This window comes from Panthera tigris, chromosome B2 (genome assembly GCF_018350195.1).
Source record: "Panthera tigris isolate Pti1 chromosome B2, P.tigris_Pti1_mat1.1, whole genome shotgun sequence".
In the NCBI taxonomy this organism is placed as follows: domain Eukaryota; kingdom Metazoa; phylum Chordata; class Mammalia; order Carnivora; family Felidae; genus Panthera; species Panthera tigris.
In genome coordinates, this window is record NC_056664.1 from 130,663,277 (window position 1) to 130,691,017 (window position 27,741).

Sequence of the window (27,741 nt, forward strand, 5' to 3'; positions counted from 1 at the left end):
ATACAAGATCAATATACAGAAATCAATTGCATTTCTATGCACCAATAATGAAGCAACAGAAAGAGAAATCAGTAAATTGATCACATTTACAGTTGCACCAAGAACCATAAACTACCTAGGAATAAACCTAACCGAAGATGTAAAAGATCTATATGCTGAAATCTGTAGAAAGCTTATGAAGGAAATTGAAGAAGACAAAGAAATGGAAAAACATTCCATGCTCATGGATTGGAAGAATCAATATTGTTAAAATGTCAGTATTACCCAAAGCAATCTACACATTCAATGCAATCCCAATAAAAATTGCACCGGAATTCTTCTCAAAGCTAGAACAAACAACCCAAAAATTTGTATGGAACCACAAAAGACCCAGAATAGCCAAAATAATGTTGACAAAGAAAAGCAAAGCAGGAGGCATCACAATCCCAGAGTTTAGCCTCTACTACAAAGCTGTAATCATCAAGACAGTATAGTATTGGCACAAAAACAGACACATAGACCAATGGAATAGAATAGAGAACCCAGAATTGGGCCCACAGATGTCTGGCCAACTAATCTTTGACAAAGCAGGGAAGAGTATCCAATGGAAAAAAATACAGTCTCTTTAGCAAATGGTGCTGGGAGAACTGGACGGCAACATGCAGAAGAATGAAACTAGACCACTTTCTTACACCATACACAAAAATGAACTCAAACTGGATGAATGACTTAAATGTGAGACAGGAAACCATCAAAACCCTAGAGGAGAAAACAGGCAACAACATCTTTGACCTCAGTGTTGTATCTTTTAAAGTCTCAGGGAAGTTTGAGCTCTTTACTAACTGAAATAACTTCATGGTTCTTTGAAACAGGAAATACCTTATGAAACCCAATCCTCAGATTTATAAAATTTTGGGAATAAATTATTAGGCCTACTTAGATTTTTCAGTTGTAGTATGTATATCACAAATTTCCCCGTACAGGTACTAAGATATCTCATATTGAATTGAGAGTGGCACATTCATTTTTGACATTACAGTGCACTCCAAATTCATTTAATCTCACTCTCTTACAATGTTTAAATTATTTATTTACTTAATTAATTGTGGGTATTTACTTATTAATTATGTACTATACTGTCATTTATATTTTCTTATTCTTTGTGGGAATGTCAATTGATATATTAATCCATTAATTAATTAATTAATTAATTAGTTTCCCGTACACTAACCCACCACAAATCTCCAAAAGGTAGTTAAAGACATTCTTGGATATTGCAGGACCTGAACTGGGAATCATGGCCTCCAAAATTTCTCTGTTAATGTCCCTGGTACATTTCCTTTCAGTGTTTCCTGCTGCAAGGGAGCAATTTTCATCTACAGTTTGAATTGATTCAGGAACATGAGAAGAGTTTGTCTTTTTGACAGTAATTCTAAGGAAGAGTGAGGGACAACTGCTACAGATTTTTTTTTCTTTCAAAGTAAGGTCACTTTAGAATTTAACCTCATCTCAATCAAAATTTAAAATGTGAATATTCTATGACGTTTGAGGTCTGATACATTTGAACCAGCAGAAATAAAAATTTGTCAGAAAGCATGGGCCATATTTCTTCAAGGTGATTACTCTCCTGTGAAGATGAATTATGATTTCTCACTGTTACAGTCATGCTGTATATACTGAATTTGATGACATCCACTAAACAGGAGGGAAAAGAGGTCTAGCCTTACCTTGTAATCCTTGGGCCACAGAAGAAGACTGTTAGGTTTGTTACTCTTTCTCCAAACTGTTGTGGAGTAAATTCTGCTTTGCTTCTATTTTTGGGAGTATTGGTCATTGACAGGTTGACCATGTACTTTATTATTCAAACCAGGATACTTTTAAAGGTAAAAGGGGCTGCTAAAAATTAGCAGGCATTAATTAATCTATAAGAAGAATAACCTGGGTCTGTCCTGGGCAAACCAGACATATGGTCACCTTCTGTCTAAAGTGCAAGCCTTTTCTATCATGAATTATTGCTGTGAATATCATCTACACTGTCCCAAACTCCCCCGACCCTCTCAAACTCTTCTAATATACATTTTAGAACTATGAATCCATGATCAATAATTTCCCTCCATCCTTAATCGTTTGAGAGCAGCATAGTGTAGCAGTTAAGAGCATGGTCTAAGGAATCAGAGCCTTAAGTTATATCCTAGCCATGACAGTTATTAGCTGCATGATGTGGGCAAATTACTTCATCTCCTTATGGCTAAAAGCTAATCAACAGCCTTCGTGCTTCATGTATTGCAGGGTGCAGGGTGCTTTGCCTTGGCTTCTCTCCTAGGGCCCTTTAACATAAAAATACTTCCCTCTTTCCTTTAGGAGTCATCACTCATAAGATTACCCAGAGAAGCATCCTCTAATTTCCTGCATGGAAGGCATAAGCCTGTATGCCAATTTTCAGACAGATGAGTAGGAGTAGAGGGCAGGGGGAGTGGGTCCTGTCATTCAGATCTCCATTTCCCTTCCTCTCTCCTGTGCAGGATGAGGGAGGATTACGTTAACTGGCTATGTGGAGTCAGTGAGGGGGGGTCTGAGGATTTTTTGAATCTTAAACTTTAACCACTTCTCTTATTTTTAGCCTTACCCTCATCTGTACTTTTAGAGGTAGCTGGAGCCTCCAGTTTCTGGATATGGGTTCTGTGGTATAACTGAAAATTGCCTATGGATTTTCTCACTGTCAATTTAAAATTTAACTTGCTTGAATCTTGTCAATGAGTTGCTTTTTTAGTTTATTTCTCCCCTTCCCCCATTTTCTCGTTTCCTATTCTCATTGCCTTAAAGATTTATGCCTCAAAAATCTCTTTATTGTCATTTTACTGAGGTTTATTGAGGGAACAAAAGTAAATGAGTGTGTTCGATTTACCTTCTTTACCCAGATCTAAAGAACATTTTTTAATTAGACTTTTTCTCTTACTTGTTAATATGTAGGAAAGAAGTTGGTTTTGGTGTAACATCTTTGCAGAACTCTGTTATTAATTCTAAAAATGAGTCTGTAAATTCTCTCAAGTAGTTCTATATCTAATTAACCATAGAAATCACTCCAGACTGGTTTCTACTCCCAACACTTGACTAAAATTGCTCTTACTAGGGCCACCAATTTCCTCCCAAGTTGCTAAATCCAGGGGACACTTTTCTGTTCTAATCATAATTTGTGTGTTTCAGCAATATCCCGTACAAGTCACCCATTCCTCCTTGAGGTCCTCTTCTTTCTTAGCTTCTTTAACATCTTATCCTTCCAGTTTTTCTTGTATTTCCCTGGATGCTCTTCCTCTCTGATGGGTTCTGCTCCTTCAGTCACTTGGAGTTTCTTAGAGCTTGTACCCAGGCTCTTTTATGCTGCCTTGTTATCATCACCTTCACTACCAACAACTATTATTGTTTGTATTGAATTGTATTCATTATCACCATATAAATAGTTTTTATAACTCCCACATCTCTTTTAGAATCTCGGACTTTTATGACATAAAGCTTGAAAAATCAAGACTGTACAAATTTCCTAACTGTTCAAGCAATCAACAAATCCACAGGCATTTCATGACTTCAGGGGTAGGAAAAATGAGATTTAAGCAGGAAAAAATGTTAATTGCAAGAAATGCAGACAACATCTAAAAATTATGATGTTTCAATCTTCAAAATCTTTGGTTTGGTTTGCTGGGACCAGCTACCAGAATCAATATGATAGTCCCAATTGTATTAATGATACAGCATGGTGTATTGATTGTTAAGTGCTTCCATGGTGAACTGTATTGGCTGATTTGGCCATGTGAAGGATTTATATATTGGTATAAGTTCAATATATCTGAATGGCTTCAATGAGCTTATTCAAATATGGGAAACAGCTTTATTATTAAGCATACATAGCAACTCTTTTCATGAAAATTCTGAGCATTAGTACATTACTCATACTCAAAAGATATATCTTTTTCAACCAGATATGGAGTTATGCACATAGTCTTGGTATATGACCTTTGTCACATACATCTCTATCTCTATGTCTGTCACATATTTACTGTCTATAACTTGCATTTTCATTTTCTTACTGATGTCTTTTGAGGAACAGAAGTTTTAAATTTTGATGAAGTCCAATTTCTCAATTTTTTAAGCTTATGGTTATTGCATTTTGTATGTAAGATATCTTTTCATACCACAAACTTACAAAGATATTCTTCTCTGGTTTCTTCTAAAAAAGAACTTAATTGTCCAGCATCTTTTAAACTGTTCTTTTGGCTTCTCACATTGATGACGTCTATAATTTCAATTTTATCAGAGTCACTTTTTTAAATCTTAAATATAATGATGTGACTTATCCTTCCTCCACCAATTTCAACCTTATTAGGCCTATTTGCTATCATCTTTCCAAACTCTTAACTTGGTTTACAGATCACTTCATCATGTTTTTCTGTCTCAAAGGAAATTCTTACCTCTATCCTCATACTCTAATACTTTGTATTAGCTTTCCCAAACCATGTATGGTTTCCTCAAATCACCACACTCTCCTTTACTTCTGGACTACTACAGTTTCTCTTTGGGACTATCTTTTTGCCTGTTTATTCCTCTCTTCACCTAGGTAACTGCTACTTGTCTCTCAATCTTTATTTCAATGTCACTTTCCCTGGAAAGCCTTTATGATTTTTGAAGACTGGTGCCTTTCCCACATGGTTCCATAGTGCTTTAGGATTTCTGTAGTATTCTGTACTGGTTATGTACTAGCTGTGTTTCTCACTCCAAGTTCCTGGAAGGCCAGGGATATGTCTTGTTTACTATGGTGTCTGCAGTGCTCGGAGGAGTTCTTATTACATAGAAGGGGTGATGGAATATCTTAGATGGTGAGTAAGGCAGGTGAAGATAGCAGCTGTGACCAGTAAACTTGGTTCCTTGAACCCACCATCATTTATAGAAGATTTTTGGTAACTGTTTGATTTGCTTTCCATCTTGGTATAACATTAAACTTTTTTTTTAATGTTTATTTTTGAGAGACAGACAGAGAGAGAGAGAGAGAGAGAGAGAGAACGAGCAGAGGAGGGGCAGAGAGAGAGGGAGACACAGAATCTGAAGCAGGCTCCAGGCTCCCAGCTGTCAGCACAGAGCCCAACTCGGGGGCTGAACTCAGGAACGGCAAGATCATGACCTGAGCCAAAGTCAGACACTTAACTGACTGAGCCACCCAGGCACTGCTTGGTGTAGCATTTTAATACATGGACACATATTTATTATGGAAATTTTAGGAAAGAATACAGAAAAAAATGAAATTATCCATTATACTACATTCTATAGCTAATAACTGTTAATATTTTGTTGTAATTTCCTTCCAGTCATTTTTAGTTGTATAATTGCCTTACATGTTATTTAAAAATAGAACTTAAATTGAATAGCATATACAGTTTTAAATTTTAATCACTGTATCCTAAATAACCCCCCAAATAAATCCATACATGAGATATGACCAAAAACAATGATAATTAAAATACATAAACTCATATTTTTATATCCAAATTATTATTACTCCCCTCAGAAAGCTAATGATTTTGCAGTTGCTGAAACATTTTTGGGCCCACTCTTTGGAATTATTTTCAGAGCCAAAGAAATATAATTTATTTAGAATCACACTTCATTTTTGATCCAAAACTTATCCATTTATTCAACAAATACTTGTTGAGTTATAGCTACTATTTAAGGTTCTAGAGAGTCAGTTGTGAACAAGACACAGTTCTCTCTCTTCTTGGTTACTTTTTATTATTTAAGAATTTTGGTAATAATTGTCCACTCTCAGAAAATTAAATCCATACTCAAAGGATGATTATTTGCTATGATTAATGATATTAAAAATAGTACATTACTATTTATTAAATAACTATCATAATCCTTCAAAATACATTTATTAATGGCATATATAGATATTTATGTATATATGTGTATATATACATATATATATATGTATATATATATATATATAGTTGGAATAAGTCACTATTTTTATTTTTTTTATTTTATTTTTTTTCCACTACTGAATACCTATTTTATTTATTTATTTTTTTTCTCTTTTGTGCATTCTTTTTTTTTTAAGTGTTCAATAAGAGATTTTATTTTATTTTTTTTAATATATGAAATTTATTGTCAAATTGGTTTCCATACAACACCCAGTGCTCATCCCAAAAGGTGCCCTCCTCAATACCCATCACCCACCCTCCCCTCCCTCCCACCCCCCATCAACCCTCAGTTTGTTCTCAGTTTTTAAGAGTCTCTTATGCTTTGGCTCTCTCCCACTCTAACCTCTTTTTTTTTGTTTGTTTGTTTTCCTTCCCCTCCCCCATGGGTTTCTGTTAAGTTTCTCAGGATCCACATAAGAGTGAAACCATATGGTATCTGTCTTTCTCTGTATGGCTTATTTCACTTAGCATCACGCTCTCCAGTTCCATCCACGTTGCTACAAAAGGCCATTATTTCATTCTTTCTCATTGCCATGTAGTATTCCATTGTGTATATAAACCACAATTTCTTTATCCATTCATCAGTTGATGGACGTTTAGGCTCTTTCCATAATTTGGCTATTGTTGAGAGTGCTGCTATAAACATTGGGGTACAAGTGCCCCTATGCATCAGTACTCCTGTATCCCTTGGATAAATTCCTAGCAGAAGTCACTATTTTTAAAGTGACAACAGCGATTGTGAATGAAGCTAAGTAAAATACACAGTTAAGAAAATTAGCAATATTATTTTACAGTGTGATCTCACATAAAAGTGCCAAATAAGCACTTTTTTCATGATTTCCTTCAGAACTGAAGCTTTTGTGGATAAGTTGAATTTGAAATGAATTTTGAAGAGGGACAAATATATAGAAAAGAAATGAACGATGGGTAAATTTTTCTTTTTTTTCTTTGTGTGTGTGTGTGTGTGTGTGTGTGCGCGCGCGGAGGTCAGAGGTATGAGCTGAAGTGGGAAATGCAAGGCTTATTTGGTTAGCAGAAAGTATGAATAGGAGAATGGGATGAAATTTTATCAGTGGTTTTCAATTAAGGGTCACATCAGAATTACCTAGGAAACTTTCAAAAACATGCCTTGGGCTATTCTGATAACTCCTTGGGCCTATTTGATACAAAGTTCTCTTTTTCTGGTCAGCTGCTCACCTCTGACTTTGCTATAGGGAAGAGAAGGGGTGGATACAAGTAGTTACCATGTTTTGCTTGAATGAACCCCCTCGGCAGTCAGTGGACTTTAGTTTCCAGGTTAAGGAATGTAGACATTCTTCTATTAGCAACTGTGATATATTGTAGGTTTTGACCCATGCAGTTGAAAGGAGAAAGGCTGTGTTTTGGGTAGATCAATGTTTTGGTGGTTTATAATCATGTTGTAGCTATTCTGTTACAGAGAAGGTAGGAATACAATATACTGCTTTTTAAACAGGAATAATCATTTAATTTCTGTGTAAATGAGACTGTAGTAATATAAAGCCTTTTCTAATGAAGGCTTTTATCGGATGTGAAAATTTAGATACGTTTCCTTCTTAATTGTTCAAAAGTTGAGTGTGAGCCTGTGCAAGTAGGTTACTGCTGTTATTAGAACTGTTATAAAAGATGGCTATTTTAAGCAAATAGAGCGATCACCTGTAATGCTTATGCCCTCAACTGATGAAAGACCCAAAGGAAAGAAATTCAAATTCATTTTCTTTATTACTTAAGCATTTTCTGAGAAGACAGCATCAGTTTAAGGCTTAAGGAAAGAATGAAAAGTAACACTTAGCTCAGTCCATATAATTGGTTTTTATGAACTAATGGATTGGAATAAAGGTAGCATGACGTGGCACTACCCCTGATTTGTTCGTTAAACTTAGGCAAGGAACAGATTCTTGGTGCCTCAATTTTCCAAAACTTCTATAGGACTAGGATAATATGCCATTTTACACTTCTCATATGATGGTTCTGAGAATCCTTTCCAATGGTTATTTTCAAATTATATAGCCACAACAGCAAAGGTGAGCTTCCATTTATGTTTTATCTTCTTTTTACCTTTATAAAAATTTTAAAGTTTCATTTGCTATTACTGCAAATGCAATAGAGCAATGAGAATAGTTTCTTCACATTTGGAACAAATTTCAGGGCTTCAAGTGAAAGAAAGTTTGTTGTATAAATATGTTTCAAATGATTTAATACTAATTAGGCTAGTTACTTGAACTGAGAAATAGTTGCAAAATAATTACTGTTACATTATATGAAGAATAAATTAGAAATACCTACAAACTACCTGGCTTTGATATTCCTGAAGAAAAGCATAAAAAAAGATGATATTTTTAGTGTTCAGGGAGTACATATCCATTCATTCATTCAACAAATATTTTAGCCCCTATTATGAACCAGACATTGTTTTAGACAATGGGGTACAGCAGGGTATGAAACGGAATAATTGTGGCCCAAAAATGTGCTTCCAGGATAATCATGTTTGCCTTATTCTCTTTAATTGCATTTTAATATTTTAAAAATAAACGTTTGGACAGTTGTGACAGAACAATATGTGGCAAAATGCATGTTTTCTAGTCTATCTGCAGGAGTCTGCAAAGCCTTTGATGATTTCTATTTGCTCATGGAAACTGATGCTTTTGGTCCTATGTCTGCATATATAGTTACAGCCTAATTAATCATACCAATAAAACAATTGAATGTACATTAAATTTGGCTTATTTTAGTTCTTTTAAAATGTTTTGTTTACTCTGATAATCAATCATGTTTTGTAACAATATTTTGAGTTTTTGAAAGGAAAGAGATTTTACTTTATAATTTTTATTGCCTTTGCTTCAGAGCATAACGTTCTATGAAGACAGCAATTTCTCTCGATTTAAGCAATGTACAAACAAGATTGGATAAAGAAACTGAAAAATTTCACTGCGACTTGAGTTATCTTGCTGAACCCATGAGTTAAATATAAGAATATAAGAAATGTCACATTAGATTAAATTAATTGCCATGGAACATGCTATTTTATGAAAAAGCATGGAATTCGCTCTCCACAACATTGATCTACTTGAACATAATTATATTTCCTTAGTAATACATTACATATCAATTTTCCATAAATCAATTTTCTACAAAGGCCTTCTTTGATCCCATTTCTATTTTCAGTCAATGCTATCTCTTCAATTATGAGTCTGTTACCTCTTGTGTATGCCTCACTTCCATATTCCAATCACTGTGTAAACTCTACTTTTCAAAACACCCACTAGAATACACGATAATTTGGAATATGTGCCTGACTTATCCATTTCTTTCTTTAAAAAAAAAAAAAACCTTATACTTGCTCACTTTGAAAAGTGTGAATTTTTAACTGATTATATGTGGAAAATTTTATAGCCTTTTGCTCATTTAAAATATAGACCAGTTCCTCTCTGATGTCCTTTATGATCGGAGAACAATGAAAACTGTGCATACATTCCTAAGAAAAATGATCACAATTTTGTTTATGGATAATACTGTTTTATTGCCATGGGAGAACAATGAGCATTTTGTTGTGTTTATTGTTACAGCAGCACATTAAATCATTGTCTTGAGAGAGTATGTTGAGTATTCTGTTGTGTGATCTCCATTGCATGTTGTATGAAATAGATTTTCTGAACCAAAATGCTCATAACACTTTGTCCCATGCTACAAATCACATGCTGAATGTAATATTCTACACTACCAGCACTGAATAAATATTCATACTGACAACATTTCTGGATTCATGTACCTTTAACATACTTTGAACTTGTATAGATTACCATATATGCCTGTATCAGTGTGATCACCTATATTTGTTAATTTGTATGTAGCTCATCCTCTTAGTAGTTTTTTTAGTCCTACTAATGGAAACTTCCCTTAGATGTCTGTACATGTATTACATCCTCCCTGCCTTGGTAAAGTCTACATTTCTAGAAAGAGAAAGCATATTTAGCTGATCTTGTTTCTTCTTTCTCAAAGCCTTCCTTTTGCCTTATTTTTGTCTTTGTGCCTTCTAAAGTTGGTCTTAAATAATTATCAATGAATTTAATTGATAATATCTAATTGATATGTTTGAAACTAAAATTTTTTCATAACACCTCTGCTATATATTTTATACATATGTATAGACCTCCTATGTCAAAATCCCCAAGTTTTTCCTCTTTAAAATGATTTGTTTCAGCCAGCCTGAATGCAGTTTTTACTCAGACTGTATTGAAAACAAATAAATCTGAATGTTTAATTATTCTCTTAGTAGCAGATTCTTTTCCAAGCTATGTAAATATTAAAAATATTCAGCTTTGAGCAGTGCACATTGAGGCTAAATGTGGACTTCAGAGACATTTCTTTCTCTAATCCTGCAAATCATGTTTAATGTTTTATATATGCACAGGAATTTTTGTACATTCACCGTATCTATGAAATCTTCCAAGAAAATAATATTTAGGGCTTATCTTACTAGAATAGCATTATCAAAAATGGAACTTAAATGGCTATCAGAGGAAGTGAGATACTGTGATGCTCTGTGAACACCTTTGTCTTGCTCTTCTTAGAGCAGACATCTTCCTAAGAGCACAGGTCTTTTTACTAAATCATTTAGTAAAATCATTTTATTCTATGTGTGAAGATAGAAACTTCTTCCTATCTTCCTTGAGTAAACAAACTATTACTTCCAGAACCAAGAACATATAGGTCTAAAGGCTATTACCTGGTTCAGTGTGTTATTTGTGGAAAAAGAAAAAAAAATCCTATCCTCTTTATGTTGTCTAATTAAAGTCCAGAAAAATCTGACACCTGGGGAAAAAGACCAGAACCAGAACAAGAAAGAGGATCTGTCCTTGACAGGAAGTATCGTTTTCTTTCCTAAGTTTCATGGAACACACTAGAAGAGTATTTAAAACTGCCACATGGAATTGCCACTTACAGATGGACATGGCACCAGTCCATAGGAAATGATGACATGAGCAAGGTGATTATAAAGGGACTCACATAAGTTGATCTTTCTTTTCTGCAGATGACACAGATAGAAAGCTTTGAGCCAGAGTGGAAAGGCACACTGTCACTTGCCTTTCCCCTCTGAAGAAGCTGGGACACATTCTGCTCAGCCAACATGTTCCCCTAGGAATGTGATTTAACTTCCACTTTTCACACAGAATGAAACAACACTGGAGACCTGTCGGGAGGGTGATAGCAGCCTGGGAGGAATTTGGATAAGTGTTTTTCACTCCACTGTTTTCATGTGACTTGACTCTCCTCTTAATTTAGTTACATCTTGACCTGGAAAATGCAGCCAATGTTTGTCTCTGTTCATTTGGCTTACCTTGATTCATCATGTGCATACCCCTCTTTCCCCTACTCTCACCGTATGCAGACTTTCCCCTGCAACCTACTAATAGACTTTATCTAAATGTCTACACATGTATTAACTGTCTCCCTCCATAGGGGCTTTACTTCTAGGGAAAGGACATGTATTTGGGTCCTTGAAATATATACAAAGAATATTCACCTAAAGCATCCTAAGAGGCTCCCCACTCCTTTCATCAGATCTGACTATTCATATATCTGGCAGCTTCTATAAGAACCCTCTGGTAGTAGAGGAATTAATATTTCTCACTTCTCCCTAGGTTCCCCGCCCCCCCCCCCCATCAAACGACTGATTTTTATGCATGAGATAATAGACAAGCCTTGGGTGACCTGTTTTTTTCCCCCCTCCCCCCTCCCTCTTTTTCCTTGCGGTAAAATAGTGCTGAAGAAAGAGGGCACTAGTGTACAGCCCAGATCGCATCCTTGCACCGTCTGGCTTAGAGCTGAGGCGTCTGCGAACCGAGCGTGGCCCGAGTGGTGTTCTGGCCCGAGGACCATAGCGCTGTCTATCCGGACTCAGGTACGTCTCAAGTCCAATTCTCCAAGCAGACCCAGGTAAGCGGACACCTCTGGGCGGTGAAACCCACCCACAGTGGCAGACATAGTTGCAGTCTGTGGGATTTCCTCTTGATCTCAGAGGCATCCCCGCTTATTTATTTCTTTTAGTCCAGCATCCCCGGGAAGCGTCGGGACCCGTGGATGCCTGGGTTACCTTCCTCCTGCCTGGCTCACCTCATGCTCTCGCTCCCCGCCCGCTCCCTTAGCTCCTTTCTTGTCCGACTCTCACCTTGAGAAACGGAGCCGGGAGGAACGAGAGGGAGCCAACTTCAGCCCCAGAGGCGGCTGAGATTTGGCGCCTCTGCCCCCGAAGCGGTCGGGTTTGAATATACCTGCAGGAGCACTGGCTGCAAGGCAAAGAGAATGAGGATGGAGGGGTGGTGGGAGGCGAAGGAAGGGGTGTGTGTGTGTGTGTATGTGTGTGTGTGTGTGTGTGTGTGTGTGTGTGTGTGTGTGTTTGTGTGTGTGTAAAGAACGCAGGGAGGAGGGTTAAAAGAGCGAAGTTGGGGGGGGGGGGGTGGGGGGGTGTCAAAGAATTGCAACTCGCTGGTCGAAGCGTCCGCTCCAGGCCCTGCAGGGGAATGTTTCCGCAGCTGGACTGAGCACTGTCCAGGGTTCTGAAGGAGGCAGAGCTTGAGCTACCGCTGCAAGAGCTACCCAGAAGCTCCCCTCCGTTCCCTTTCTAGAAATGTGCAAAGCCAAAGGTCCCGATTTAGGCGGGTGCAGGGGCCCCCTCCGCCCCCTCTCTCCACCCTCCATCGCGGGCATCAAGTTACCTTATCTGCACCCTTTCTCCCTGAACATCTACAGTAAGCCTGACTTCTTGGGTGTGTGTATGGGGGGGGGGGGCGGGGGTGTGGGAGACATACCAAACTCCGACATGCTGAGACTTTACCAGGCGTTGCCTTAGTAACTAATATGGATTTCCTCAAGCTGGCAAATTATATTTACTACTCGGGTTGTATGTTGAGGTCTTTTCAACCCCTTTAATTTAAAGTAAAAGGTGCATTCCTTTTTTGCATTCATCTTGAAGTAGTGCTTCCACCCTCATAATGAGTTTCCAAATTTCTTCTGGGAAAAAGTTGATCTTTTCAAATCCGGAAAGTTCTCTAAGGCTGGAAGACCTAGCTCCTCCTCTCCTTTATTCCCCTTCCTCCCCCCCCCCCCACCAAGTCTGTAAGTGTAATGGGTATTTGGGGACCTGGAAGAGGCTTGAAGCTGGAGGAGGGGGAGGGTCGGTGGGGCTCTGCGCCTCCAGGGACCGATGAGGGCACTGCGGGCAGGACGCACCACGACATGCCTTGACCACAGCTGTCTCCCAAGCTGTCCCTCCGGCCGCTATCATGTGTTGAAATGGACCGGGCAACTATTAACATCACTGACCCAGAGTTTTGAAACAGGTCTTGTGATAACGGAGCTTTGATTTTCTTCCTTTTTTTGTCGGCAGCGTCCAGCTCACGGCTGCCACCACGATGCCCATTGTACTCTTGACCAGTTTACTTTGATGCACCGGTGAAGAAGGGGGCCCGAATTCCCCTTTTAGAAGCGTCTCCAGGACACGGAGGTGGTCGTGGAGGACTAGGTGGCGGAGGAGGGGAAGGAGGCCGGGGTGCAAGCGGCGAAAGTGTTGAACCAGCGGTGTTGGCGAGCAGGACGGAGCAGGGAGAGGCAGGCGTCGGGTGTCGGTCTACGCTGTGAGCGCGCAGAGCCGGCTGGCAGGACCAGCGTGGGAACGCGGCCAGCAGGCTGTGGACCGCGTCCTCAGCACAATGGTCCGGCTCCTCTTGGTTTTTTTCCCAGCGATCTTTTTGGAGATGTCCCTTCTTCCCAGAGGACCCGGCAGGAAAGTGTTGCTGGCGGGAGCCTCGTCTCAGCGCTCGGTGGCCAGAATGGACGGAGATGTCATCATTGGAGCCCTCTTTTCAGTCCACCACCAGCCTCCGGCCGAGAAGGTGCCTGAGAGGAAGTGTGGAGAGATCAGGGAGCAGTATGGCATCCAGAGAGTGGAAGCCATGTTCCACACGTTGGATAAGATTAACGCGGACCCGGTCCTGCTGCCCAACATCACTCTGGGCAGTGAGATCCGGGACTCCTGCTGGCACTCCTCCGTGGCTCTGGAGCAGAGCATTGAGTTCATCAGGGACTCTCTGATTTCCATTCGAGATGAAAAGGATGGGCTCAACCGGTGCCTGCCTGACGGCCAGTCCCTCCCCCTAGGCAGGACTAAGAAGCCTATTGCCGGCGTGATCGGCCCGGGCTCCAGCTCCGTAGCCATTCAAGTGCAGAACCTGCTTCAGCTCTTCGACATCCCACAGATTGCGTATTCTGCCACAAGCATCGACCTGAGTGACAAAACTTTGTACAAATACTTCCTGAGGGTTGTCCCTTCTGACACTTTGCAAGCAAGGGCAATGCTTGACATAGTCAAACGTTACAATTGGACCTATGTCTCTGCAGTCCACACAGAAGGTAGGCATTGCATTTGGGAAAGAAAGGTACAGAGGAAGGAGTATATTGCATGATGTGCCTTTATGATCATAATACTGCCCTCCACCCCCCATTTATTTCCTGCACTGTGGGCAACAGACTTTACCCTTGTCAGTACACACCCACCCAGGCATTACCTTTGATCCTCCTTCTGTAATTATAGTGGAGGAAAACTGTGTCCCATGGTGTTTTGGGGGATAGTAGGAACCTATAAGATACAAACTCTCCGTGAGTAGTATCCAACTGTAGTTTTTGGGCTACATGTTTGTCTCACATTCTGAGTTTGTGTTTGAAAGGCTTGTTTGCCCAAGGTGGTATACTACCCTTAAATGACTGGCTGTGGTTTTCCAAGCTTCACAGACTAATCCAATATGAGCAACTGGGGAAACAAACAAAAACAACAAAACTTGCTGTCACCTACATTGGTCTTGAAAGCTTTATCTTGTCTCGAACAGCTGAAGGTGCTTCTTTGTCCTAGTGTGTGGTTCCCCTTCTTTCACATACAAAGCTTCCTTGGAATGTTGGATTCATGGGTCCATCTTCCTCTGTATATCAGAAACTTACTTCAAATTCTAGGGTGCCTCAGATACAAGGGAAAAGTAAATAGTTTAAATCATATATTTATTTTCTTTCTATTAAGTATGTTAAAATTATCCAGATGCCCTCACTCCCCCCAAGAATTATCTTGTTTTATGAGATATAGCACTGGTGACCTCTCAGATTTGAGTTTGGTTTCTAGTCTTTTTCTTCTAATACGACGATTTTGCTCATTAGAATTTAGTTAGATCAGTTACTAATAAAAGGATAGCAGAAATTAGGTTTAAAATGGCTTAAAAAAAGAAATAGATTTATTTGAGGTTAAAAACTTTGATTTTTACAGAGTCTTACATGAATTCTCAAAGTATTTTTTTTTAAGATTTCCCTTACTCTCCTTCTCTCAGCCTATGCAGATTTGGGGATAAAATGAGACTTTTGAGTCATTTACTCTTAACTCCCTTGTTAGGTCTATAAAGAAACTGAGACCTGGATTAAATATTAATTGCCTACGGCAATTCACACACACACACACACACGTGTGCGCGTGCACACACACACACACGTGTGTGTGTACATATATATATATATATATGTTAGCATATGGAAGAGAATCTTGAGAATATTGCTGCATTCATATTTTAAAATATCAAATTATTAAAAGAAAGGCCAGGAAAGAAAGGCATGACTTCATGTTCTTGCAACAGTTACACAATATTCAGCCACTGGTGTGAACTCTGATTTCAAAATTAAAAAGCATTCTTACTGATGTGGTTATATGGTGATTATTAATGAAAACCAATGCTTTAATAAAGGGAGCAGAGTTTTCAGGACAAACAAACAAAAACAATGTAGAATTATGCATTATAATTTTGGAATTTGCCTTTGGGGGAAAAACTTTCTGCCGCAATATTGTGACTTTTAACAGCTGACTCATATTTCTGAATCTTGATTTTTAATAGTGAATGGCATATCTCTTTTTCAACAAAATCTCATATAACTATTTTAAGAAACAATTTTAGGTTCAAATGCTAATCTCTTGCATATTAATGTTTAATGTTAATTTCCTGCATTTTTAATGTTTAACATAGTTTCCTCTGGTGCTTAGGTGGAACATCTTGAAAGCACAAATTGAAGATGTGTTAATTATCAGCATTAGATCTCTCTAAAAGGGAATGGCAAAATCTAGATGGAATGTGATTTATTTAAATATTAAATAATTCTCCCTCCGTTGAGCTAGGTAATAGTTTATAGATACTAGAAGTATAAATTCCTCTTTCCAAAACTAATAGTTCATTACTTTCATACCCTAGTTTTATTTCCCATATTTTATTATAACATCATTTTATGTTGGGGTAGTGAAGAGTAAAGACATCCCTATCCATCTTCAATTTGTTTTTCAGTTGCATCACTTTGCTAAAAATAATTGCTTATAGTGGGTTGCTTTCTGACAAGTAGAATTATGTTTTTGGAAAATCAGTTTGACTTGTGTTTGCCAATTTTGTTCAGGAAGGGCTAATATTAAAATTTCACCCTATATTAGTTTGGATTACTTTATTTCCTTTCTGCCTTCTGACTGATTTTGTGCGGCAGAGATTATGTCTCCATACTATTGTAGTAGTTGATTCTAGACTACGTTGTGTTCATAGAGCAGTGTCACAGCTAACTTTCGTGTCTATTATCAAGAGATGACGCCATTCCCCTACCTTTTACATATGATCTTATTTCCTCTCAAGGAGAATTTGTTCCTATTCTTATTAGACATAATATGTATGGAAATGAAATTGATTTTATTTTCTTCTATCTGCAAAGAAACGTAACAGTCTCTTTTGTATAAGCACCAGCTGAAAATTCATTTTTCCTGAGGTTCTGCCCTCCTGCTTCTCAGGGACCCATGGTGTACTGGCCTGCAGGCATTTCCTTGCATCATTTAGTAATTTTCCTGCCTTCAGACTGATGGGGTCACCTACTGGTGACAGTTCCTTGTCAAAAAGCAGCTAAGACCACATATCAATGTTGTCTCTGCCATCTGGGCACTATTCAGGAAAGAGGCCAGTTTGGATATTAACAATTTGGAGCTTAGAAATTCTGGAACCTCCAGTGACCTTCACCTCTCCTTTCCAAATTAGCCATTCTGTAGTAAATTTATCATCATAATTTTTTAAATTAGAAGTTAAGTTAGCATAGTTAAGCTAGTATTAGAAGAATAGCTCGTATAGTTAAGCTAGCATTGTATAGTAAAAGTACTAAGTGACTAGATTAGTGTACCTTCATTTCCATGGTTAATTTTGATGGACTTTACAATCACAATTGGGGCATCCTATTATTTGAATGCCCCAACTGTTTTTATAACCCTTTCTTATTTCATTTTATATCAAAGTTAAGCTGGGAGATGTTTTCTGTTTGCTTTCTAAACCAGCTAGAATTCCATTGTAATATTCTTTTACATACTTTTCAATCTTCTGCCACATCATTTGCACCACACTGAACCTCTGGTCATGACAACTGTTGGTTTCCCTGGCATCAAAGAGTATTGGTACACGTGAAGGTACCTGCAGTAAGCTCTCCAGAAAAATTTTCAGGATAGTCACTGAGGAGAGTATTGAAAGAGGATCCGTCGAAGAGTAGGTACTGAAGCAATAGAGCCTTATTCACAGATAAAGATTGAGTGCATTTTGGAGCAAGTTACTCACCTGGACTGTGTGTCTTTAAATATGCCAAGCATAAAATACAAAAATAGCCTACTTCTGTGAAGAATATCTTGACCAAGGACACTGGATTTTATCCTTGTGATGAAATGCAGATTCCCCATCAAGAATCAAATTTATCATTTCAAAAAGTTATAGAAGGCAGCACTTGAATGTAATTCTAGCTGATTACATTAAAAGCATTGAACGAATCCAATAAAGAATATTCTTTAAGTAGCTTCAAAAAGTTTTTTTTTTTTTGATTGGGTACATTTTCATTTGTTTTAAGCCTTTCTGTGTCAGTATTTTGTCTTATGTGTCAGAGGAGTGTTGTTATTATAAAGGACTTAATTATGCTGGTATACAGTGCCCTTCACTGTAAGGTGCTTTTTTGTTTACAGTTAACATTTTTTGTTTTAGTGCACCTTTTTTTTTTTTGATGCTTGCTTACATTTTATATGAAATTGGCCTTTTTGAGGGCTTCTTTTCAAAATCTTTTTTCTTCTTAAAACCCTTTTTCTATTTGATATAAAACTTACTTTAGCAGTCCAATGGCATCAGAGGAAAATCCTCCAAAGTCAGTGAACTATTACCTTAGGTAATGAAGTTACATATAAGAGTTTTATTTCTACCAAATATTGTATTTTCTATCTATGCCCCCGAAACTTTCTTCATATCTTTCTTATCTTGATTCCAACCTATTTCACAAAAAGTTACCTTAATAGTTGCTCCATTTTGTCACAAAATAAGGAACAGCAGTGTCATCAAAGGTTATTTAGGTTAATCAATTAAAGATGCTTAAAACACCACGATTACATCTTTCCCAAGAAGCAGTTCCCATATACTCTGAGTTTCCTATTGGTGATTAGGATTTCTAATATGAGTAAGAGAATATAGGACTTAAATTCAGAAGCAGTATTTCACCTACTAGTCTGCTTTTCTGTGTAATGACCTGACTTTCTGAAATTTCCACCAATTCTCCATCAACCACTGGGAGTCGTCCAAAACAATTTAAATTCCTCTTCCTTGTGATATTTGCCATCAGTAAATCCTCTCTTTTGTGCTGGATCTCACCAGTTCTCTCGCCCATTTATTCTAGTTTTTAATTCCTTCATCATCACAAATAACTCAAGTAGATTTGAGATAAGTTCTTATCCAAAAGTGTTCTAAAACATATGTGCGGCTGCTAGGCCATATCTCCTTCTTTTTGTGCTTGAGCAGTTATTAATATTGGTATTGTTATTATATCTGAGAGTAAGACTTTACTTTTTGTTTCCTTTTAAATATAAAATTATTAGCTTAAATTGACCTTATCAGTAAGTTCTGGGGTTTGATTATTTAATTCATTTTAGCATCACCATAAGACCAGCTTTGTGTCCTCAGGATTTAATTATATACATTGAGACTAAGTAAGGGAGGGTCAAGTGTAATGTCCCATAGTCTATCACCAGCAAACTACTTCCTGGCTGACTCTGGTGGTCATTCAGTCTTCAGAATTCCCTTGACAGTATGGTTTTCCATTATATACTGTACTACTTTATAGATAAATCAATCAATACAAGTAATTTAAATGAAAAGCCATCACAATAGTCACTCAATTCTAATTGAAGATATGCTATACAAAAATATGTAAAAAATGTAAAGGCTTGGTCTCAGTTACTAAGTACTTTACACTGTAAAGAGGGTACAGTTGAACACATGTAAACCAAATAAAGTATAAGTGTGGGCATTTAGAAACGTGAATTTATACATGTTGAGGGAACACTGGAAGAAAATATTGGTGAGGATAATTGGTGAGAAAAAAGCCACAAAAAAGGGAATTTTGATAAGTGTTTTTTTTATATGACATTTCTTTTAAAAGTTAGAAGCAGTAGTAAGAATGTCCCCATGGGATAAAATAAGCAGGTTAGCTTGTCTGGAGTGGCGAGTGTGGTCCAACAACTAATAATAAAGATAGCAACTCAACTTGGATTCTTATATTTTGTGACTGTGAATGCTTATTAATTTGAAGGACAAAAACTGGAGAATTTTGAAGCATGTGCCAGAGAGTTTTGGTTTCAAGAAAGATATACCCAAGCACAGTTTGATGTGATTCAAAAATAATTAAAGTGAATTTTACTGAAATATGTAGGGGAGATCCATTAAAGGGAAGGGCGAAAACTAACTGTGAAAATGTTAGTTATTGTGGAATTCTAGCTACTAGGCTGTTGAAATAGTTGGCAAAAATAAAAGGTGTTCCTTTGTCAATGATAAGGAGGAGTCCAAACTATGCCTAGTCTTGTAATCCTGGAGGACCAGGAGAATTTTGGTGTAATTCACAGGCGTGTCATGAGTAGGTTTCAAAACCATGATTCTTTAGGTTTAAACAACATGGACTAAGACTTAATATATTTAATATATAATTATATCAGTGTGTAACTTGGGTAAGAGCACATACATTATTAGCAGGCATGGGTATGTGGACAAAAGAAAAACCAGGGATAGTTATGAGATACTCTATTTGTGATTTAAGAAAAAGGGTTCACATCCAAATAAAACCTTGTTCATCCAGAACCTTGATTCTCCAGTTGACTTACCTGGGTACTTGAGACTTGGCTTCTTTGACCTCCAACCTTTTACATTTTAAAAATTGCATTACTGTTGATATACAATATTATTCTAGTTTCAGGTGTGCAACATAGTGATTTGATGTTTTCATAATTATGAAATGATTATCTCCATAGGTCTAGTTACCCTCTCTCACTATACAAAGCTATTACAATATTATTGGCTATATTTCCTATGCTATACTTTATATTTTAAACATTTTACAAGCTGATCTTTGCAACCTATATAGTTCTCTGACTTTTTAAAAAGAGTGCTGGATTTAATAGACACTTTCCTCAAATATACAAAGTAATCATTATGACTATCAGTTGCTACATGTGCTGGGACACAGTGGTAATCTTGAAGCCTGTTGAAAAATATAAAGCCATTTAGGGGCACCTGGGTGGCTCAGTTGGTTGGGCATCTGACTTCAGTTCAGGTCATGACCTCACAGCTTGTGGGTTTGAGCCCCACGTTGGGCTCTGCGCTGACAGCTCAGAGCCTGGAGCCTGCTTCGGATTCTATGTCTCCCTCTGTTTCTGTCCCTCCCCTGCTCATGCTCTCGCTCTCTCTCTCTCTCCCAAAAATAAATAAACATTAAAAAAATAAAAAAAAATATAAAGCCATTTAGAGGCGCCTGAGTGGTGCAGTAGGTTAAGTGTCTGAATCTTGATCTCGGCTCAGGTCATGATCTCTCAGTTTGTGAGTTTGAGCCCTGCATTGGGCTCTGTGCTGATGGCATGGAACTTGCTCAAGATTCAGTCTCTCCTTCTCTCTGGCCCTTCCCTGCTTGTTACTTTCTCTCCTCTTCTCTCTGTCTGTCTGTCTCTTTCTCTGTCTGTCTCTCTCAAAAATAAATATATAAACTTTAAAAAATATATAAAACCATTTTTTCCTACCAAAAAATGTCCCCAGATTACTATACTTTTGAGTTTCTATATTTGTTATTTTTTTACTATATTGGCTAGCCTTATTAAACCATTTTATAAGTTATTTAGTCAGTATTTAGTGAACAGCTATTATGTGCAAGGAATTAAGGTGATGTTCAAAGATGACAAAAAAGAGATATCTTTATTATTTTGAGAACGATTGAACTCTTCTTGATTCTTCTGCCATACCATCAATCACTCTGTGACTTTATTAGCTTTGGAATAAATTTTTCAAGTAGCTGGCCTGCATAGGGTAGATGGTGATGGCAACTCCTATTTTATATTTCCCCCATCATGTGGCTTGGCAGTTCCCACTTCTCTTCAGTTACTAAAATTTTTCTCCTAGGGATCTATGGTACTAATATACAATGACTGTTGTATGGATTTTTAATAACTTTCTAGGTAGTGGCTAGAGTGGCATCATCTTGAAGAAATTTGTCAGAAGCCGTATTTTCAGCATGCCCCATAGTAACACCACAGAGGGGTGGGAAACCACAGTGGAGGACAGAATAGTTTCCTGAGTACCTAAAACCACTGAAAAAGCAACTCATCGTTAATGGGTTCTGATATTAGATTGGAAGCAACATCTTGGTAGGAGAAGGTTTTCAGAGAAGGTATAGTTGAAAACCAGAGTCAGGCTGAGATATAAAGGCAAAATGATGTGACTGTCTTATCCATGAGAGGCCTATCATTGGATTAAAATTTTTATGCAGAAATATATATGTAACTTATGTATTCAGGTGTTATTTATTTATTCTATTTATTTTTCATGCCTAATTGTTTTCTTTTTTTTAAAATGTTTTTATTTATTTTTGAGACAGATATGTTTTTATTTATTTTGAGACAGAGCATAAGCAGGGGAGGGGCAGAGAGAGAGGGAGACACAGAATCCAAAGCAGGCTCCAGGCTCTGAGCTGTTAGCACAGAGCCCGATGCGGAGCTCGAACTCATAGACTGCAAGATGATGACCTGAGCTGAAGTCGGATGCCCAACTGACTGAGCCACCCAGGTGCCCCCATGCCTAATTGTTTTCTATGAATGTCTAAAACACTTAAGATCTAAATTTACAGGAAAAATTGTAATTTTAATTTCCTTCAATCTCACGGGAAGTTTTGCTTTCTTAAGCTTAAGACACTGTGGTACCAAATATAGTGTTAATGTTTTTATGAAGATAATTTATTGATTCAGGCAGAAATTCTCCTTTATCAATTTTAAAATTATCTGTTTTGGTCACTTCATGGCCAAGAAATTAAAGATTCGAGCTGATTATCTAAATGATCCTGATAAAAGCCTAAATTGGCAACTGAAAAACAAAAACGATTTTGGGAGAGCAGTTCTTTGATTACCAACTAACTTATTTTGCATTCTAATGAAGACATGACCATCTTATACATTGGTCTATTATGTGTCAGACCCTGGTCTTGGTGCTAAGAATACATAAATTAAAGACATTTTGATTATTATTATCATTGCTATAATTATTATCCTTAATGGTCCCATAGTCTGTCAGAAGAGACATATATGTAGTTGTAAGACTCATGGGTTACAAAAATTTAATCATAAAAAATAAAGGAATGAAAGGCTATTGGAAATACTATATATTCATCTCAGTTTTATTTGTAAATGGGAATGATAATCACTGCTATATTATTTACCTCATAACAGTGTTTTGGAGAACAAGGAGATGGAATATACAAGTAACTTTTACCTGCTTTTGTTAAATTCCCACAAAAGGGACAGATTCTTTTTTTAAAAAAAAAAAATTTTTTTTAACGTTTATTTATTTTTGAGACAGAGAGAGACAGAGCATGAACAGGGGAGGGTCAGAGAGAGAGGGAGACACAGAATCTGAAACAGGCTCCAGGCTCTGAGCAGTCAGCACAGAGCCCGACTCGGGGCTCGAACTCACGGACCGTGAGATCGTGACCTGAGCCGAAGTCGGACGCTTAGCCGACTGAGCCACCCAGGCGCCCCAAAAGGGACAGATTCTTAAGATATGAGCCCTTTTTAGCTGATGAATAATGAGCAAGTACATGCAATCAGTTAATCAGGTATAGATTTTGACCCTAAAGCCCAGTAAAATAAGACAAACATGAAATTCGTGGTTAAAAGCATAGCATGTGGTATAGATTTTAGGACTCTTTCTCATGCTATAAATGAGAAAACAAAAGATCCAGGGAAATAAAATGGCTTGCCCAAGACTATAATATGTGTTAGTAACAAAGCCAGGACTAATTCAACTTCGTATTAGATATTTTTTTAAAAACAAGTCTCATTTGTTTGTTTGCTTGATTGTTTTTTTAAGTTTTTAAAAAATATATTATTTATTTTTCAGGACGAGTGAGTGCGAGCAGGAGAGGGCAGAGAGAGGGAGAGAATCTCAAGCAGGCTCCATGCTATTAGGGCAGAGCCTGACATGGGGCTCGAACTCACAAAACCATGAGATCATGACCTGAACCAAAATCAAGAGTAGGATACTTAACCGACTGAGCCACCCAGGTGCCCCATTTGATTGATGGTTTCAAAATCATATGATTCAACCTCCTGCATTCCTCTCTTCTCTGAGGTTTATATCATCCAGCCACGCTAAATTCTTCCCAACTTTGCTGCTGTCATTTAGTAGCTTCCGGGAGACTCTGCTGTCACTGAAAACTCATTCTTACTGCTGATAGTCTGCCTTTCAATATGGACTCTTGTCATACTCCCGAATGATTCCAATATTCATATGTGTGATCCATTGATGCTTATCCTCTTAGTTCAGTGACATAAATTCTGTGTCCTTTCCCTTCACTTCGGCAACCCACCTACTCTGACCATCGTCTGGCACCTTGACATTGCCAAGAACTGTTATATCTCTGAACTCTTAAAGGTCAGAAAGACTCTGAACAATAGAAGCCTGTTCTTTTCAAACTCTCTTGCTTCCAACCCACCTGCTCTTAACATTTCTCTTGAAAGCCTGGGTAAAGCCATTTTCTTATGTGATCTGACTTCTTCCCAGGATTTATGCAACTCTGTCTCCATATTTATGTTTGTTACCATCTTGTAATAAAGTTCCTTTCTTAGAGAAAATGAAATTCCAACTTGAAATGCCCATTCCATATGAAACTCTAGTTGAGGCTTTCATTTTTTTCTGGCAGAAAAATAAAGGCCAGTAAGGGGCATCTTTTTTTTTTTTTTAATATATGAAATTTATTGTCAAATTGGTTTCCATACAACACCCAGTGTTCATCCCAAAAGATGCCCTCTTCAATGAGGGGCATCTTTTTTAATGAAAGAAGAAAGGATTCTATCCCTGTGAGGGCTGTGATCAAGAGTGAGAGATTACACTTGCTCAGGTGGCTGAATGGTACTATCTCTACAGCAAATGATCAGGGGTTGTGTGTAGTGCATAAGGATGAGATAATATTAGAAAAGGATGCCTAGAGACGGATTCTAGGGATCAGAGGTAGGATGGAAACAAAGGCTTCAGGGAATTAGCCATGTTTAGAGAGCCATCAGGGTAAAATGTACAAAAATAATCCCTTAAGTTTATTGTACAGATGAGATAGAGCTAAATAAATGTAAGATATTATTGTTGTTGTCAGGCTATTCCAACCTTAAATAAGAAGATGTCCTTATTCTAAGGGAGCCCATGTGAAGTAAATATAAGAATGTTCTGTAGTGAATGTATGCAAATAAAGAAGAGATATATTTTGCTGATTTGCTGACTTTGAGTAGCACACTTAGCTTCCTGTATTTTTCCTTCATAACAGTTGCATCCATAGCATGTGGCTATAGATGAGGGTTTTCATTTAGACTTGTATGGATTGTTCTGCAGCTATTGCTGGATACTTGAGGCAGTTTCCTCTGTTTTTGGTGGTGCTCTGACATATTTTATAATTTGTACATTATAAAGGGCTAAACAAAACAGAGGAGAAACTGTTTACAGTAGAATGGAATACAAGGTGATATGAGGATATTGGAACAGGGAAACAACTTAAACAGATAATGTCCCATTTTCCTGGGTAAATGAGTGTACCATATTATTTTTACTTTTTGGCTGACAGGTGTCATTATGATGGTAAAAAGAATATGCATTCAGATGTTTATTGTAATTAAACAGATGTTTAGTGAACACTTTCTCTGGGTCAAGCTCTCTGCTATAGTCATCAATGACCAGAGCTGAACTATAATCCCTCTATCAAGAAGTTCATCATGTGGTGGTTACCATTCAGTTTGGTAAATACAACCATCAGAGTACGTATGAATAAAGAGGTAAGAGAGAAATGTCATTACTTTTCTCTGGACCAAAGAAAGAAGTGAGAGTAACCTCATAGAAGCCTCCCAAAGAATGTGACATTGAAATTCACACCATTACAGGACACAGAGGAGTGACTATGAGTCAAAGTATTGATGTAGAAAACAAAGCATGCTCAGGGAACTTAAAAATGTCACTAATTCTGGAATATATGTTCAGGGAAAAGGATTGGGGAAAGAGCAAGTTGTAAAGGGAGGAAAGGCTTAGGTCATGAAGGGACAGGCTTGCCATGCCAAGAAATTTAGATTCTATTTTGTAAACATGGTGAGCCAGTGAAAGATTTTAAACAGAGAGGAAACACAATCAGATTTATATTTTGAAAACAGCACCCTGAAAATTTTGGAGAGGACGGCTTAAGAAAAGAAGTCAGATTGGAAATTAGGACACAAGTTGATAGGCCATTGATAGTTGGGAAAGTGGTGGAGAAAAAGCCAATTTAATTAATTTAGTCAAGAATGATAAGAGCTTTACTAAAGTAAGTGTCAGTTGGGATGGAAAGGAGAATGGATTTGACAGGAATTTAGTAGGGAGATTAGGATTTAGTGAATGATTGGTTATAAGGATAAAGGAGAAAGGGGAGTCAGTAATGACTACCACGTTTCCATTTTGTGTAACTAAATAGTGAGAAAAGAGGAAGCATAGACTGGCAAAACATGAGTTTTAGAGTAGTTGAATTTGAGGCATCTATGGGAAAAAAGGTTGAGAGATCCCACAGGCCAAAGATGTAGAAAGGGAGGTAGATTTGTGATTTGTCAGCAAATAGCTGTAGTTAAAACCCTAAGAGTGGATGAGATTACCAAGGGAGAGGATATGGAGTGAAAAGAGGAGCAGTAAAGGCAGGACTTTGAGGAAGGTGAAAATGAGAAAGAGGATCCAGAAAAAGGATGTAGAAGGAACAGTTAGAAAACTAGGAGAGCGGTGCCTGGGTGGCTCCGTTGAACTCTTGACTTCAGCTCAGGTCATGATCTCAAGGTTTGTGAGATGGAGCCCTACTCTGGGCTGAGCGTCGAGCTTGCTTGAGATTCTGTCTCTCTTTCTGTCTCTCTCTGCCCCTCTCCTTGCATATGCTCTCTCTCTCTCTCAAATTAAAAACAAAACAAAACAAAAAAACTCAAACAAAACTAGAAGGAGAAAGAGGAAGAACCAGGAAACAACAGACATTATGGCAGCCAAGGGAGGAGAGATTTCCAGGAAGGGAACCACAAAGCTGATGGGGAAAGGAGGGTTATGGAAACAGTGCTCTGTACCAGTAGCCTCCACTTCCTCCTAGCGTCTGCCTCCCCAAGAATCTCTCTCATTTTTTCCCCCAAAGTCTGAGTACTTTAATGTGATTTTCTATAAACAAGGATACTCAAACTTAACCAAAATACAACCATCAAAACCAGGAGATTAACAGTGACACATTACTACCGTTTAACTCTCAGACCCCATTTGAGTTTTACTTCTTGTCCCAATAAAGTCTTTTGTAGCAACAGGATCTAGTATAGAATTAGTCGTGTCTCTTAATCTCTTTCAGTTTGGAGTAGTTCCTCAGTCTTTCCTTGACTTCATGATTTTGACAGTTTTGCAGATAACAAGTCCAATTATTTTATTATTAATTTATTTTATTTTTTCTTAAAGTTTATTTATTTTAAAAGAGAGAGAGAGAGTTGGGAAGGGGCAGACAGAGAGAGAGAGAGAGAGAAAGAGAGAACACCAAGCAGGCTCCACACTGTCAGCACAGAACCCCAAATGCTGGGCTAGATCTCACACACCATGAGATCATGACCTGAGCCAAAATCAAGAGTCGGTTGCTTAACCAACTGAGCCACCCAGGTACCCCACAAGTCCAATTATTTTCTAAAATGTCCCTCAGTTTTGTTTTACTGATGTTTCGTCATGATTAGATATAAGGTATACCTCTTCATTAGGAATATTCCAGAAGCAATGTTTCGTTCCTGTCACTGCACTGCTAAAAGGTATATGATTTAAGTTTTTCCCATTATTGATGATGTTAATTTTGATCGCTAGATTAATATGGTATCTCCCAGTCTTCTCCACTGTAAAGTTTGTAATTAATGAATATTTTATGGGAAGTTGCTTTGAAACTCTGTAAATATCCTGTTAATCATCAAACTTCTGATTTATTCATCAACTTATTTATGTGAGTATGAACTTATGGATTCCTATTTTATTCAGTGCATTTTAGTCTATTATTAATCATCATCATTATTTATTTTGGTACTAAATTGACAAGCTGGCTTTTGTATTCTTTTGGCATGTACCATCATTTTTTGAAAACTCCCTATTTTCTGGTACAAAAACTTTTCAGGTTA

At 37.6% G+C, this 27,741-nt stretch overlaps 1 protein-coding gene across 1 annotated transcript in view; it reads left to right on the forward strand.

The window, feature by feature from the left end:
* The window catches only part of GRM1 (glutamate metabotropic receptor 1), a 462,841-nt gene that overhangs the window by 31,053 nt on the left and 404,047 nt on the right, over nucleotides 1–27,741 (forward strand). The window contains exons 3-4 of the mRNA XM_042985360.1: nucleotides 11,729–11,868; nucleotides 13,354–14,375. Coding sequence (XP_042841294.1) covers nucleotides 13,676–14,375 — 700 coding nt within the window. The 5' untranslated portion in view covers nucleotides 11,729–11,868; nucleotides 13,354–13,675. The remainder of the gene's footprint in view (nucleotides 1–11,728; nucleotides 11,869–13,353; nucleotides 14,376–27,741) is intronic.